The sequence below is a fragment of the Littorina saxatilis genome, linkage group LG3 (genome assembly GCF_037325665.1).
Source record: "Littorina saxatilis isolate snail1 linkage group LG3, US_GU_Lsax_2.0, whole genome shotgun sequence".
NCBI classification, from domain to species: domain Eukaryota; kingdom Metazoa; phylum Mollusca; class Gastropoda; order Littorinimorpha; family Littorinidae; genus Littorina; species Littorina saxatilis.
Genome location: NC_090247.1, coordinates 24,931,176 through 24,947,151, shown reverse-complemented (window position 1 = coordinate 24,947,151; position 15,976 = coordinate 24,931,176). Strand labels below are relative to the sequence as shown.

The window sequence follows — 15,976 nt, the reverse complement described above, 5'->3', positions numbered from 1 at the left end:
TTATTTGTGTGTGTGTTAGCGTGCGTGTGCGAGGGGATTGGGGTGCAAAAGTGTGTTGTGTTGTACGGGAAGCCCAGCAGAGCAAAAACACACAATACCCAAAATCGGGATTCGCAGGAACACTCAGGTGTTGTACCTCTGTAGAAATCTCAGCACATTTCTCACCACGGTGTGTAAATACTAAATTGTAAGCATCCAGCAACCGCCCATATTTAGTTGAATACACATGTACACATACATTCACATTCAAAACTCAAACGAATACATCTTTCTCAAAATCTTGCTCATTTATTTCATTATCAGCAAGACAAAACCGGAAAAGTCCCAAACAGGGATGTTCTATAATACCCGCAGTGAGATGTTGTTACATTGTAATTATACTCACAAACTGCACTGAGGCACAGGCGACAAGCAAGTGTTCTGGTAGAAGATGGTTTAAAAGGCATGCGTTCTCAATAGTGTCACAGAAAATGTTGGCATGAACAATGATATAAGGAAGGTTCATTCATGAATCAAACTTTTTCATTTTGGAGTGTTCATTTTGGAACATTTATTTTGCAGTCCATCTTTTTTTGGGTTTTCTTCCACCTGCATGAAATAACAACTGTTTAAACCAAACTGGTGTACATGATGTTTGGAAACAGTCTGGTATAAACAGCTTTCTGGTTTGATTTCGCAAAAGCATTATTCTGGCCTAGATAGACCTTTTCAGCATGTCAATTCTTTCGTCATATAAGCTTTTTTTCTCTCCTTTAAACTGATACGAATAGCATTCTGAAGCAAACTGGTGTACCTGATGTTGTGAGCCAGTCTGGGATAAATGGTGTTCTTGATCAGAGATAGCAACAACAACAACAAAAATAGCATAATAGGTCCCTAATAATTTGTTTAGGGATTGTTAGGACCGCCAATTTTCCCAATAGTCCGTTATCAAAAGCAGCGTTTTGGTCCAGAAAGACCTGTGTAGAGTGTCGCATAGCCTGTCCCCGTGTCAGAAGAGTGGTGTGATCCTTTAGGCTTATCTAAAGCTGAAACTGAAAGTCAGTGATGGTGAGGAAGTCCTTGTAGCAATTGGCATCCTCCACGCGCGCTGTTAGGTTTCCCGAGGAGCCAAACTCCGGGCAGAAGTCAATGCCCTCACCCACCTCGTGGCACATCTCTTTTTCCTCGGGGTCGAACCCTGCGCCCGAGCAACCCCACATGATGCACGCCTGTAAGGTGGAGAAGGGTGAGCAGAATGAAAACAAGGGCAAGAACAAACGCGTTACGATCTGTTAACACGCACAGACACACACGCACGCACGCACGCTAACACACGCAGCACACACACGCGGCAAGCACGCACACACAACCACACACACACACTCACGCGCACGCACATACACACAAAAACACCCCCCTCATACATATCAACACACACAACTGAACTGCACACACACACACATACACACACACACACACACACACACACACTGACAGACACAAAAAAGACATTACACCAAGACATGAAACACTAGATCAAACGTTGTGATCGCAAATGTATAACCATATCATTTCTCGTCTTAAAAATTAAATATCGGGAATGAGACACAATGGGGTTTTGACTCAATGGGACAGAGACACCATAGGACTGAGACATATATAAACGGTCTGAGACACAGCAAGAGTGAGACACCATAGGACTGAGACATATATAAACGGTCTGAGACACAGCAAGAGTGAGACACAATGGGGTTTTGACTCAATGGGACAGAGACACCATAGGACTGAGACATATATAAACGGTCTGAGACACAGCAAGAGTGAGACACTGTGGGACCGAAACGCAACGGAACTGAGACGCAATGGGAGTGATACGGAAGCTTGAAGGCCAACGTCTTTACAACCAATACCACCCGTTGACCGTTGATGATGAGGATGCTTAATGTCCCACAAGCTAGAAGCCTATTAGGGACTGATTTGGTGATTCGCTAGCAGGACCCATTGACCCAAATACCATAGACATTTTATAAACATGTACCGCGCGACATCATTGCTAACATAGGGCAATAAACCTCGCTCCCTTTTTTACGTGCTAGTGTATACAATCCACTTACGTTGAAGACATCCATGGGGTCACAGTTGTAGTTGGTGACGCACTTGGTGTGTTTCTGACTGTGCAGGATGTCCTTGCAGTTGTTGATAGCGTGCAGTCTCTGTGCGTCACTCTGACAGGTGTTCAGCAGGATGTCAGTCGCGTTGCTACACTTGGGGTTGCTGCAAAAAAAGCAAAGTATGTTTGTTTTTACGGTGCGTTTAGGATGAAGAAACAAGAATTGTAGGTTAATGCACAAACCTCTTGCGCTAAGCAATATTAAATATGTGTTCGTCAAACATGCGTTTTTGACTACGTATTTTTTATTTGGCGGTCGGGCTTTTAGCGTGTATCAAAGTTGACACGCATGCGCAATCGGCGATATTGATAAACATAGCGAGAAATTCCTAACGACGAAGGCTATGTTGCCTTTTCCTAAATTTTCTGAATCGGCGGCCGAACTTCGATTGTGTGTGTCAATTCCAAAGGGTACTCCAAAGGGTACTTCTATGTGAAGTGTTATAAAGATCTGTCGATCCGGTAGTTTTTTTGACACACATACACACACCACTACCCTCCTCTCGATTCCCGATCTATGTTAAAACATTTAATCAAAATTGACCAAATGTAAAAATAAAGATAAAAATTCCATCACAATCGAATAAAACCACAAACAACACCACCACTACACCATCACCAACACCATTCAGTACCACCAACACCATGACCACAACTAGCACCACCAACAGCACCACCACCACAAACACCACCACCGCCACCCCACCACAACCACCACCACAAACTACGACACTACCACCACCAACAACACTACCATCATTATCAAAAACAACTACAACACTACTAACAACACTGCACTCATCAACAACAACAACAACAACAACAACAACATTACCAGGGCCGGACTAGGGGGGGGGGTTACAGGGGTTGCGCAACCCCCCCCCCCCACCGGCTTAAGCATATACTTCCCAAACGCTTTGTGGGGGGGGGGGGGAGGGATCCATCGGCACTCGTATAGACTGCCGCGACAGTGGTTTCCCTTTTTTGTGATGAAAAGTATAAGTCCTTACAATCTCAATTCTTCTCCATTGCCTATACAGCTTGCTGTCGAATTTACCTTTTTCGTTCAAGGAGAGGCTTCCTTTCCCTCCAGAAACATCAACAAGAAAAATGTTCATTCAAAATGAACAGCGTCGATGCAATGTCCACCAAAGATTTATTTTGGGAAGTGTTAAAAGGTTAGGGTCAAAAGTCAATGAATTGCATGTTGTGCTGGATATATAAATTGTTTATTTCAGTCAATGCTTGCTATGAATTGATCAAACAGCCACAAGAAAAAACAAGTCGCGTAAGGCGAAATTACTACATTTAGTCAAGCTGTGGAACTCACAGAATGAAACTGAACGTAGTCCGCCGCTAGTGCAAAAGGCAGTGAAAGTGACGAGCCTGTTTGGCGCGGTAACGGTTGCGCTGTGCTTCATAGCACGCTTTACTGTACCTCTCTTCGTTTTAACTTTCTGAGCGTGTTTTTAATCCAAACATATCATATCTATATGTTTTTGGAATCAGGAACCGACAAGGAATAAGATGAAATAGTTTTTAAAACGATTTCGGAAATTTAATTTTGATCATAATTTTATATTTTTAATTTTCAGAGCTTGTTTTTAATCCAAATATAACATATTTATATGTTTTTGGAATCAGAAAAGGATGAAGAATAAGATGAACGTAAATTTGGATCGTTTTATAATTTATTTATTTTTTTACAATTTTCAGATTTTTAATGACCAAAGTCATTAATTAATTTTTAAGCCACCAAACTGAAATGCAATACGGAAGTCCGGCCTTTGTCGAAGATTGCTTGGCCAAAATTTCAATCCATTTGATTGAAAAATGAGGGTGTGACAGTGCAGCCTCACCTTGTACAAAAAAGCCGGATATGACGTCATAAAAGACGTTTATAAAGAAAATTAAAAAAAGTCCTGGAATATCATTCCCAGGAAGTCTCATGTCAAATTTCATAAAGATCGGTCCAGTAGTTTAGTCTGAATCGTTCTACACACACACACACACACAGACAGACACAGACAGACACACACACACACACACACACACACACACACACACACACACACACACACACACACACACACATACACCAAGACCCTCGTCTCGATTCCCCCCTCTATGTTAAGACATTTAGTAAAAACTTTTTAATTAAAAAATAGAGCTTGTTTGAAACAGGTAGAAAGGAAGAGTTGATATTGCAATATCTGTACGTGGGAATGTGGTGAAAAAGAGTGCTAAAAGTAGTAAGTCGGCCTCAGATCCATTTCAAATATTTATTGCAGAAAAACAAAATACAAATTAAAAACAAAACCACAGAACCATTACCAGGTGTCATAGGAATGTTTGAAAACAATAGTTTTAATTTTACACTGTAAATACAGGAATCAGAATTAAACACCTCAAATTGGCACATGCATAATGAATCACCTGGAATTGCAACAGGGAGATACTGAAGTAATTGGAAGCAAACACTTGAAATTGACAGAGAAACAATTGAAAATATATTACTGACATGAGCGTACAATATTTTAATGGAAGTGCATTTTTAGCACGAAGCATCCGCAGGAGGATGCACTAACAATTACATAGTGCCACAAAATGTGTACGGACATTTCACAACCGTGCATTATTAGCACAGAACACATACTTTCTTTCTTTCTTTCTTTATTTGGTGTTTAACGTCGTTTTCAACCACGAAGGTTATATCGCGACGAGCAGAACACATACATGGGGGCGCACAAAACATTATTGTACCATGATGATGATCGGGATTGTTGAAGATCTTTTCTTGTGCAAGGCGCCCCTGTATGACCGCAACTGATCCAACCGGCCGCATCTGAACAAACGACGTCGAAACGGCGCGAAACACGTCCTCTCGGTTGGTCTCGGATTGACTCGGCTCCTCTCGGTCTTTTTTTTTGTGTGTCTTTTTTTCTTTTCCTTATGGTCGGAGTGGTATATTTATGTACATCTTAGATTTAAAAAAACCACCCGAAAGCTGTGTTTAATCGTTTCGCGTAAATTGTACATTTTTTTCAGCTTTGAAATTGTTTTGGCTTGGAGAGTCAGCGCGCTTTGGCTTGGAGACTAATTCTCCACAGGCACGTTCTTCCCAACCACAGATACCAGCGTCGTCCGCGACGCTGGAAAAAACGCTCAGCTTCAAGGGGGCAAAGCCCCATTGCAACCCCCACCAAGGGGGCTTCGCCCCCTGGACCCCCATCTGTAACCCCAAGTACTTACCTAGTCCGGCCCTAATTACGGACAACTAGAACAAACGTCCAAAGAGTCAACGCAGGCCGACGACTTAACAACTACAGAGTGTACGCAACCGACACACACATTCATCTCGTCACCTAGAACTTACGTGTGGACAATGTCGGGGTTGGTCAGGGTGTCAAAGTAGATGATGTTCATCCTGAATCTGTTCGCAAGGCCCAAAGTCTTCGTTCTGTTCGTCACAACCTTGTATCCGGAACCTCCTGTGGATATAAAATGATGATGATGATGAAGATGATGATGATGATCATCATCATCATCATCATCAACATCATCAGCATCAGCATCATCGTAATCGTCATCGTCATCGTCACAGTCGTCGTCTGTATGGCATCGTTTTCATCTTTGACTTTTTTGTCATCGTGGTCTATCTTTCTTGTCCATCTCCTCTTCCTCCTTTCTCGTCAACAACAACAATATTGACAAAACATTGACAGCAACAACAACAACAACAACAACAACAACAACAACAACAACAACAACAGCAGCAGCAGCAGCAACAACAACAACAACCTCGAAATGATCTTAGTAGTAGCAGTATTAAAAACCACTAGCTGTCCTACGTTAGAATCATTAGTTTTCATCGACGTCTTTTTTTGGTACGGAAAACTCAGTGCTAAAGCGTCGTGCGTCCAGCTTGGTGCGCTTCGCTAAGTCGACTTGGCCCAGTTAAGGACAGGCTACATGTATCCAAGTGGAGGGATGGTCTTATGATTGTCCCACGTGAAAGCCTGACGCGTGTTTCTTTCAGGCGAGTCATTCTTGCTGCTAGCCGCTCGCGGAGCTAGGAGGCGAGAGTGAACATGAAACGGTTTGATGGCTAGCTACGCAAGAATTAAACACCATTGGTTGATATCGGAATAGACTGTGCCTTTAAGCAAGCTTGCTCACCGCACATCTGGGCAGGATACTCGTTGAGAACAGCGTCCATGTCGAAGCACTCGAACTTCCAGTCGGAGTTTGGGTACTGTCCTCTGTTCGAGGGGTCCCAGGGGGTGAAGGTCACTCGGAAAGTCTGATTTTTGTCCATGATGTAGACGCCATCTTCCTTTCTGCCGAACACAAACTCATCGGAGGTGGCGACGGTGCCGTCCTTCTTGTTGAACAAATCCTTCTGGCCCGCAGAGTTGAAGTACTGCAGAAAACAAATGGAAAATAATGCCATTTCGATTGCAAATTAATTAATTAGGTAAAGAATTTGTCATTAAAAAAGTCGAATTTTTACTGACAGTTTTACAAATGATTGCATTAAATTGTATTTCTTATCAATTCCTCAATCAAAAAATATTAGATATGTTATGTTAACTCTAAAGATGTGCTCAGAATAAAAGAAAAATTGGTTTATGCAAAGAATTAGAGTTGAAGTACTGCAGAAGAGAACTGGGTTATTCTCAAGAACGGTGTACCAGGGGAAACCATGTTACGAAGATGACATTTCTTTTCTAAACTGAGACATTCTGACCATATACATTGATTTCAATAATACAAACTGGTTCCATATACATTGATTTCAATAATACACACTGGTTCCATATACATCCGTGGCCTGCAGAGAAAAAAATTGGAAATACCTGCACATTTAGTTTGTCTACGTTCAGTAAATCCCAAGGGTTTCAAAGTACGTCCACTTTGTAACATGGAAACCGAAAGTTTTTACTTGGAATTTAATACTAACAATTAAACAAAAGAAGATAATAAATATAGACTATGTTTTTTGTTGCATTTCTGTATCATTATCTAACTGGAGTGTTCCTGAAAAAAAGTATAGATAATACATTCTAGTTGCCATTTAGAATACGTTATAATCGTTTAAAGGACTGAAAATGCATGTCACAAAATGGTACACAGCTCCGGAGAATATCCCATTTGGAAGATAATGCTGCGATGTCGATTACAAATTAATTAATTGTTTTGTTAATTTGTCATTAAAATGATTGCATTGCATTTCTTTTCAATTCCTCAATCCATATTAGATATGTTATGTTTTCACACAAATATTTCTCAGAATAACTTGACTGCAATTTAATTTTGATATCAGTTCTTCCTTCCTTAGTTGACCCGTGTCCGTCCCAGATTCGAATCCGGCGTGACCATAGGATCACAACACCCGGTCCCCGCTACCTTCTTGGAACTTTTCCGTTTCCTGTATTTCTCCACACAGAGAGAGCCAATGGTGTCCGAATGTTACGAGAGGCTACAACTCCCCGCCCCCCCCCCTCCCCCCTCTCTGCCCCTGAGGCTAGATGGTCTAACCCTAAAATCCATACCCCGCGTGGATTGTAATCTCACCTTGACAGCGATCTTGTTAGTAGTTCTTCCTTCCCAGAAGTCTCCAGTGTCCTTGTTCTGCACTCCCAGCCAGAGGGTGTCCAGCTGGTACTTGGGGTAGATCCAGCGGTTGCCGGGACTGAGATTGATGAGGTACTTGCCGCACTGTTGGCGCCTGAGGGCCCAGTACTTGCAAGGGAAGAAGACGTCCTGGTTACGGCCGTTGAACTGGATGACGTTCTCTCCCCTTTTGCTGTAGCATTCGTGGGGTGCTGCTAGAGCTGTGAGAGAAGGTATATACAATTAAAGGATGGAAAGCTGTATATTACAGCATAGGCAAGCTGTTGCAGGCTTTCTGTTGTGGTATTGGTCGATATTGAACCATTGACTGACTGACTGACTGACTGACTGACTGACTAACTAATTAACTAACTAACTAACTAACTAACTAACTAACTCACTCACTCACTCACTCACTCACTCACTCATTAACTAACTCACTGACTGACTAACTAACTAACTAACCAACGAACCTTAAAACGAACGAGCTAAATAACAGACAAACCAACGAACAAACTAACAGAATATAAACAGGAGAGCATTTTAGTAACGAAAAGAAAACATAACAGCACCTTACATAGAAATACACAGCTTACCTAATTAGTAATCACGCAAAGACTTACCAGCAGTAGCCACACAGGCGAGAAGCAGAAGCAGCATCATGGTGGTGGATAAGTTGTCTAGGGAAGAGAAGACAAGAGAAGATGCATGTACTTATGTCACGTTCTATTTCTGTAAGTGCGTTAAATTTAAGTCATACCCACTCAAACACACCTGCGCATGTCATCTGGAAGGCTACGCATGCAATTCTATATTTTGAATCGCAATTTTGCCATGTGACACTTATACCCGAGAAGCTTATCTAACGATACGTTTAAAATCAAAAAACAAGAAATGTAAGTTGTTGGAACGTTGTTATTGACAAAACAATACGTTACAATCACAAATATATCGACCCAACGATCTTTTAAGTGCACAGACAAACAATTAGTAACAAGAACTTAGCGTGATGGAATTTTCGGCCGCTTGCTGGTAAATCACAAGCGAATAAATGATACGTTTTAAATTAAAGGAAACATGCGAAATGTTTGTAAAACAAATAAATATAGATCTTTTTTCACGAGGACAATAAAGGCACATTTAACGACTTCTTGAGTATTCCCCAAAACAGAGACATTTCAATTGCTTTTTGTGTCAATCACGGCCTATTATTCCAAGTCACACGGGTATTTTGGTGGACATTTTTATCTATGCCTATACAATTTTGCCAGGAAAGACCCTTTTGTCAATCGTGGGATCTTTAACGTGCACACCCCAATGTAGTGTACACGAAGGGACCTTCGGTTTTTCGTCTTGAACCCACCACCTAGATTAGGAAAGGTGGGAGAAAATTGCTAACGCCCTGACCCAGGGTCGAACTCGCAACCTCTCGCTTCCGAGCGCAAGTGCGTTACCACTCGGCCACCCAGAAACTAGTACTTTTACCACAAAATAGTACTACTCGCCCATAACAACTTTTGTTCTTAAACACATACCAAAATATAATTTATTTATTTTTAAATAATTTAAAACGTCCTATATTGGTCCCTCGAACAAACTCGCGGAAGCAATGAAAGGCTGTTTTTGAATCCGTTTTAGCGGGTAATGAGACAAAAAACGGTACATTTCTGAAACTCCGCACCGCATTGCCTTCAAACGTTCGGTGATTTGAGCTATCACATGTCATAAAATACACACGGAATCATAAGTCATTCGAGACTTACATTATGCTGTTATGCGACATGCTTCCTCTATGTTCAGTAAAACAAACAGTGACATCAAAACAGAAAAAGCATAATCTTTTTTTCTTTCAATATTTCCACCAGAAAGTAATCTCTACACAGCAATAGTCCTCACTCAGTGTGAAACTGTCTTCTGTTCAACCAACAGCGAAATCAAAACAGAACAGATTTCGTCACAAACTGAAGCATTCAAAAATAAAGACTGCAAAATGAAGAGAGAAAAGGTTTGATGTTATACCTGAGCTTTGGTGGAGTGAGATGACCTGACTTCCCTGGTCCTTCCTCAGGCTGCAATGGATTCAGGGCATGAATCTCAGCGTCCTTTTTATACTTGCTGCAATTAATCACTCCCTTTTAGCCAGTTGTGTGGTTCCGTAGCAATGATCGATCTCTGAACTGTGATTGAACTAAGGCAATTGCTGTCGTTTTCAACAAAGTATATTATTATTATTATGGGGAGCTTATATAGCGCGAACCACAGCTGTGCTCTCCGCGCTTTACATATTAATTTCTGCCGTTTGAAATGGAATTTTTTACAGACAAACAGACATTTTTTACACACAATATATAACGCATTCACATCGACCAGCAAACTTCAAGCCTATTAGATCCAACCGCACCCACAGGTAATTTGGATACCCCTTGAAATTTCCCCTTTCAAGTTTCTGACAGCTTGTGTCTTTGACTTCTTCACACCCTTGAAGCAGCTGCAGAAATGCATTTACTAACATTGATAGTGATGTACTGATTTTTCTTTCTTTTTTGTTCGCGTGTCAATTATGTAGCGGTTACATGCCGAGTCTCAGTGATTTATATCAAAAATAATGGTCGAAGTTAGCGGATCATGAAAAATGCGAGCTTTAGCGAGCTTTTTCATGACCGCGAACTGAGACCATTATTTTTTATAATCACTGAGACGAGGTGTGTAACCTCTTTATTCCTCCTTTCTTCAGTTATTCAAAGAAAACAGGAGTTTTTGTGCGAAAGTTTGATCGAATCCGAATCACTCAACCAGTCAACCTGCGCAGGCGATCGATTAATGCGCGGTTGTATAGTTCCGTGCAAATCATTCCATTCTGTTAACATTTCTTGTCAGTTTTCCTATTTTGGACTAAAATCAAGTACACAGATATGCTGTCATTCTGCTGTGGCGGCAAAGGCAGATATTGTGTGTTCTGTATATGTTTTGGTATCGCTTAGGATAATGTTCTTTCGTCAAATGGGACTAGCAGACGAACTTTTGCACCCGTGTTCCAACGTCAAAAACTGTATGAAGTTCAGTTTTCTGGGGAAAATAGTGTATGAAACCGCTTTATGTTGTTTAAATTGATGAGATGGGTGCATTTGGTTGCGTGTGATCTGTTTATTAAATGAAATATTGTTGAAAACTGACCGTCGGATTGCGGTCTGTTGTCGAAGAAACTGAGTGAAAAGAAGGGGAACTACTCTTGTCGCTAGACAAAGTATGAGTTACTTGCCTTGGGAAATTGCTTGTGATGAACGTTTGAGCACGGCAGATCTAGATTCAGAAAACAACCGCACTCATGGATTTTATATGGAGATTCATGTGTTCAGGCCTGTAGTTGTTAATTTAAATGCGGTATGTTTGTATTGTTTCCTCCAGAGATGTATACTTCGTACATTAGAGCGTTCGGAACTTTTCAGTCGCAAAAAGTAGTACCGAAACAGATTAACTTCTCAAACCATTGCACTATCGAGGATTCAGGCTGTTGCTGGGTCGTTATTTGTTTGGTTGCTGGGTCATTATCGAAAAATAACTAGCTCTACAACTTTACAGAGGTAAAGAAGCAGAGGGGGAAATAAGCAGTATCATACCACAAACAGAATTTTGTTATTGGCTCGCGTACAAAATAACATCACATAAAATCACACTCTGAAAACATATAAACACATAACGTACACATCAATTCACACATTACCCAAAACACACATATCCATACGTGCACCCTCACATCTGTGGAGAAAAGCAACTTAGGGAATAATGTGTGTTTTCTCCATAATTATGCAATTTTCTTGTTAAAGTTTTTTAAGTGAGAGAGAAGAGAAGGCGCAGAGAGCAGAATATATCATCTAGGTTAGTCTTGAAACTGTGTACCAGGACATGCGCACCCTAAATCGGATTTGCACTTTCTCTTAGTAAAGGGTTTGGAAATAGGTCGAGTCCAGTCCTTCCCATTGTTTTAGCAACGGTGGTAAAGTTCGTATTATGCTTCCGATGTAGAATTTAATTGGCTCCGACACCGATGGTGCCGAACAGACTATAGATTCATTTTAGAGGACGGAGGGGCCAGTCTGCGAACCCCCTTTCCCCCCCTCTCCCCACGTAACATTTCCCTGCCGTGCCGCTACAGAGCGGACAGAGTACTGTTTGTCTGACCCCTCGGTCAGCTCTCGTGTCGCTATCCCCGCCCCTCGTTTTGTTTGCCATGACACTGAGGTTAGTATGGGTAGTAAGGGCAGCCATTGTCTTTTCTCCACCCATCCCTCGCTTCCCCCCCCCCCCCTCTTCCCCTCTCATTCCACTTTACCCCCCTTTTTGTTCTGATTCTGTACTTTGAAGTTGCTGTGCTTTTGGTAATAATGCTTGTTACACACAGACAAACACACACACACACACACACACACACACACACACACACACACACGCACTCACATATGCACGCAATCACTCTCTCTATCTTACTCTCTCTCTCTCTCTTTTCTTGGGTTTGTTTTATCAATCTTTCTTTTACCCATGTTTTCCATAGACATATGTATTATGTATTCATTTGTCTAGTAGAATGTAGACTTTATGTTTATTATTTGCATACGACAGAGATCTGTTGAATATACAATGTGTTTGATTGTAGTTAACTTGTAACTGCATGCGGTTGTTGTTGTGACATGACTATTTTGCGAGGTATGTGGTCAGAGGTTTTGTACTTTGTTCGCAGTTTTGATTACCAAGGAGTGTTTGGTGTCAAATGATGCGTCGTAGAATTTCCAGTTTAGTGATGTATTTCTTTGTAGCATTTTTGATGTAGTTTTCTTAGTGGAGGAGTTTTTGTGTATTTTTTAGGGATTTTAACTGTAGCTTGTAAGGAGGCTGATAACAGCCTCGAAACTCTCCACCTCCCTCCCCATTTTTTATGTGGTCCCAGAGCGACGTTTTCATTGGTTCCTTAGCTGTGACGTCAGGGACAGTCATGAAAGGTACATAAGCTGTTGGTTTTTGAGGTTCGAGAGAGTCTTGGCAAACTAACCGACATACGGGTCAAAAAGTTATACGAGACTCCGCCCTGTGGACTGAAATAACAGGGATACCAAAAAACGTTCCGCAGTCCCAGAGAGTCTCAACTCTAATTTAGGCCGAAGCGATACTTGTCTTGCGATGGGGTGAGGGCGGGTCCCAGCTTCGTATTCAAGTATGCAGTTGTAAGCTCTAAATTGTCCTCAAGAGTTTTGATTCTCACTTAAGCCGAAGCGATACTTGTCTTGCGATGGGCTGTGGGCGGGTCCCAGCTTCGTATCAGGTATGCAGTTGTAAGCTCTAAGTTGGTTACCACACGGCGAGTGAAGTGGCGTCGCTTTGCTCTTTTTCTTTATTTTTGTCCAGGCCCCGAACCCCTGCCCACATTTTCAGTCATGTTAGGACTTTCTTTTGGCCTGCTGCAAAGCAAGATGTCTGACTTTGGTTCACAAGAAGACCTGCGGGCGTCAGGCGGTACTGACGACGAGGGTCGTCGCCTACCTGCGCTGGACAGCGGGATCGAACTGACTGGCAGGGCTGCACAGCAACAGACGATTGCTTCGGGGAAGGACGATCGTCACGGCGGGATTTTCTTTTTCAGTAGCGTATTTTGTTAAGAGGGTACCTATGGGTCATGCCCACATTTTCAGTGAATTAGAACTTAGAATATTTTATAGGGAGTAGGGAAATTACAGAAGTGGGATTCTCTTCTCACTCTCGGAATTACAAAATGGTGTCAGACTGGTATCGGAAAGACTGATAGTGAACCAATGTACAGATATATTTTCTGCAAAAAACCCATGCATTGTATTGAGCTGTTTTTATGATTGTTTTCTTTGATTCAATACAATTTGGAACTTCACCTGATTCTTGTTGAGTTCATATTCTGTTTGTCTGTTCGTTTTGTCGTGTGATTACCATCCTGACAAATGTCTTTCAAGCACATATAACATCTAAGACTCGGACGCAGATGGTTAAAGTTAATGTGAAGCTAAGACCGCTCGGCTTTACACATCTCTATCCGACGTACATATAATATAATATATTATACTCTCGTTTGTCCATCATAGTAATAATTACATTATGATTAATATGATTGCTAGTCACCTTAAATTAGGCTCAAAATAGTTTATACATTTTATATAAAACACTGTAAGCAATCCTTTGCACAATCACGACATAATAAACTGTCCAGGCATCCCCTCCCCTTTTTACATTAAGTCAAGTTTTAACTAAATGTTTTAACATAGAGGGGTGTATGTGTGTGTGTTTGTGTGTGTGTGTGTGTGTGTGTGTGTGTGTGTGTGTGTGTGTGTGTGTGTGTGTGTGTGTGTGTCTGTCTGTCTGTGTGTGTCTGTGTGTAGAGCGATTCAGAGTAACTACTTGACCGATCTTTATGAAATTTTACATGAGAGTTTCTGAGAATTCATTTTTTCGATAAATGTCTTTGATGACGTCATATCCGGAATTTTGTCAAAGTTGAGGCGGCACTGTCACACACTCATTTTTCAATGAAATTGATTGAAATTTTGGCAAAGCAATCTTCGACAAAGGCCGGACTTTGGTATTGCATTTCAGTTTGAAGGCTTAAAAATTGATTGATGACTTTGGTCATTAAAAATCTAAAAATTGTAATTAACATTATTGTTTTATAAAACGATCCAAAAATAATTTCATCTTATTCTTCATCATTTTTGGATTCAAAAACATATACATATGTTATATTCGGATTAAACACAAGCTCTGAAAATTAAAAATATAAAAATTATGATTAAAATTCAATATTCGAAATCGATTAAAAAAACCAATTTCATCGTAATCCTTGTTGGTTCCTGATTCCAAAAAACATATAGATATGATATGTTTGGATTACAAACAAGCTCAGAAAGTTAAAAAGAATAGAGATACAGAAAAGCGTGCTATCCTGCTCAGCGCAACCACTACCGCGCTAATCTGGATTGTCAATGTCACTGCCTTTGCCACGAGCGGTGGACTGACGATGCTACGAGGATACGGTCTTGGTGAATAAATGCAATGCGTTCGGTTTCATTCTGTGAGTTCGACAGCTACTTGACTAAATGTATTTTTGCCAAACGAGCACTTAAAACGCACCTCTTCAAGAAATACAGCCCCTGATTTTGTTTTCTCAGTCCATCAGTAGGCTACTTGTAGTGTATTTGTTGTTTTAGTGATAATGTGATAATGTATATAAACATCTAGGGCTGTTTTCAGTATTGTTGATAACATGTTCTGTTTGATTAAGGTATTTCCTTGTTTTCACTACCTATTTTATTCATGCTTTTATTACTTGGTTAGTGGAAGAATATTTTGTAATGTATGTTTGATGGTGTATGCTTTTAATTAAGCGTTGCTGACTATGAATGTAGATGTAAATGCTTGTATAACTGTGTTTTAATTTTAAATGTGTCAAGCGCAAAGAGCATAATTGTAAAGTTATGATGTTGCGCTATATAAATGCTCATTTATTATTATTAGTATTATTATTATTACGCGACTTGTTTTGTGTTAAGCTTACAAGCATATCCTTTTACAAAGATATGTGCCCAAAATCTACATCCTGGCTTGTTCCTGTGCGGGGTGAGAATGTGTATGCATTAATTTCGGACTTGACACCAGTGTCAATCTGTGAAATACTATATTTCAGCAACAAATTCCAACTCTGCACAGGAAGCAACCAGGCTGTTGGCTTTTGGTATGTGTTTCTTCTTCTTCTTCTGCGTTCGGTATTCATGGCCGTCATATCTTCAGGTCGGTGGCTGCCATGAAGTTTGCAATCATCTGCAGTTTGGTAGCGGGTCTTCCCCCGAGCTTGGTGCCAAGTATGTGTTTAAGTGGTGGGATGCTGTGACCCCATGTAACTCTCGCCTAGATGAGTATGGAAAATATACCAAAATAGGTGACGTAGCTTTTACAGTTTGCGTCATTTGTGTGTTTAGTATTTGCAGACAAAACTCAGTATGACGTGCATCGATATCACAATAGTCTATCACTGTTTTAAAGAGTTTAAATGGCATACACATGTCAATTGAATCGGAGCAAAATGCATACAAAGTATTTGTATGTTTATTGTTGACGATGTACACTCCCCATGCGTTATCGGGAAGGTCGGCATTTTCCGCTGTGCCAGCCGTGGTTATGGGGTGGATTAGTAAGAAT

At 40.9% G+C, this 15,976-nt stretch overlaps 1 protein-coding gene across 1 annotated transcript; it reads right to left on the bottom strand.

The window, feature by feature from the left end:
* Nucleotides 1-268: 268 nt before the first annotated feature.
* LOC138961950 (uncharacterized) lies at nt 269-9,946 on the bottom strand. The gene is made up of 7 exons (XM_070333634.1): nt 9,788-9,946; nt 8,392-8,448; nt 7,730-7,989; nt 6,332-6,575; nt 5,529-5,643; nt 2,097-2,256; nt 269-1,211 (listed from the first exon to the last, which is right to left on the bottom strand). Exons 2-7 carry the CDS (start codon nt 8,429-8,431, stop codon nt 1,023-1,025), a joined length of 1,008 nt encoding a protein of 335 aa, XP_070189735.1. The 5' UTR covers nt 8,432-8,448; nt 9,788-9,946; the 3' UTR covers nt 269-1,022.
* Nucleotides 9,947-15,976: the final 6,030 nt, after the last annotated feature.

Coding starts and splice junctions, on each gene's coding strand:
- LOC138961950 (XM_070333634.1), bottom strand. CDS start 8,431: ATGATGCTGCTTCTGCTTCTCGCCTGTGTGGCTACTGCTG. Junction 6,576..7,729: donor CTAACAAGATCGCTGTCAAG/GTGAGATTACAA, acceptor TGTTTTCTGCAG/TACTTCAACTCTGCGGGCCA. Junction 1,212..2,096: donor ACCCCATGGATGTCTTCAAC/GTAAGTGGATTG, acceptor TCCACCTTACAG/GCGTGCATCATGTGGGGTTG.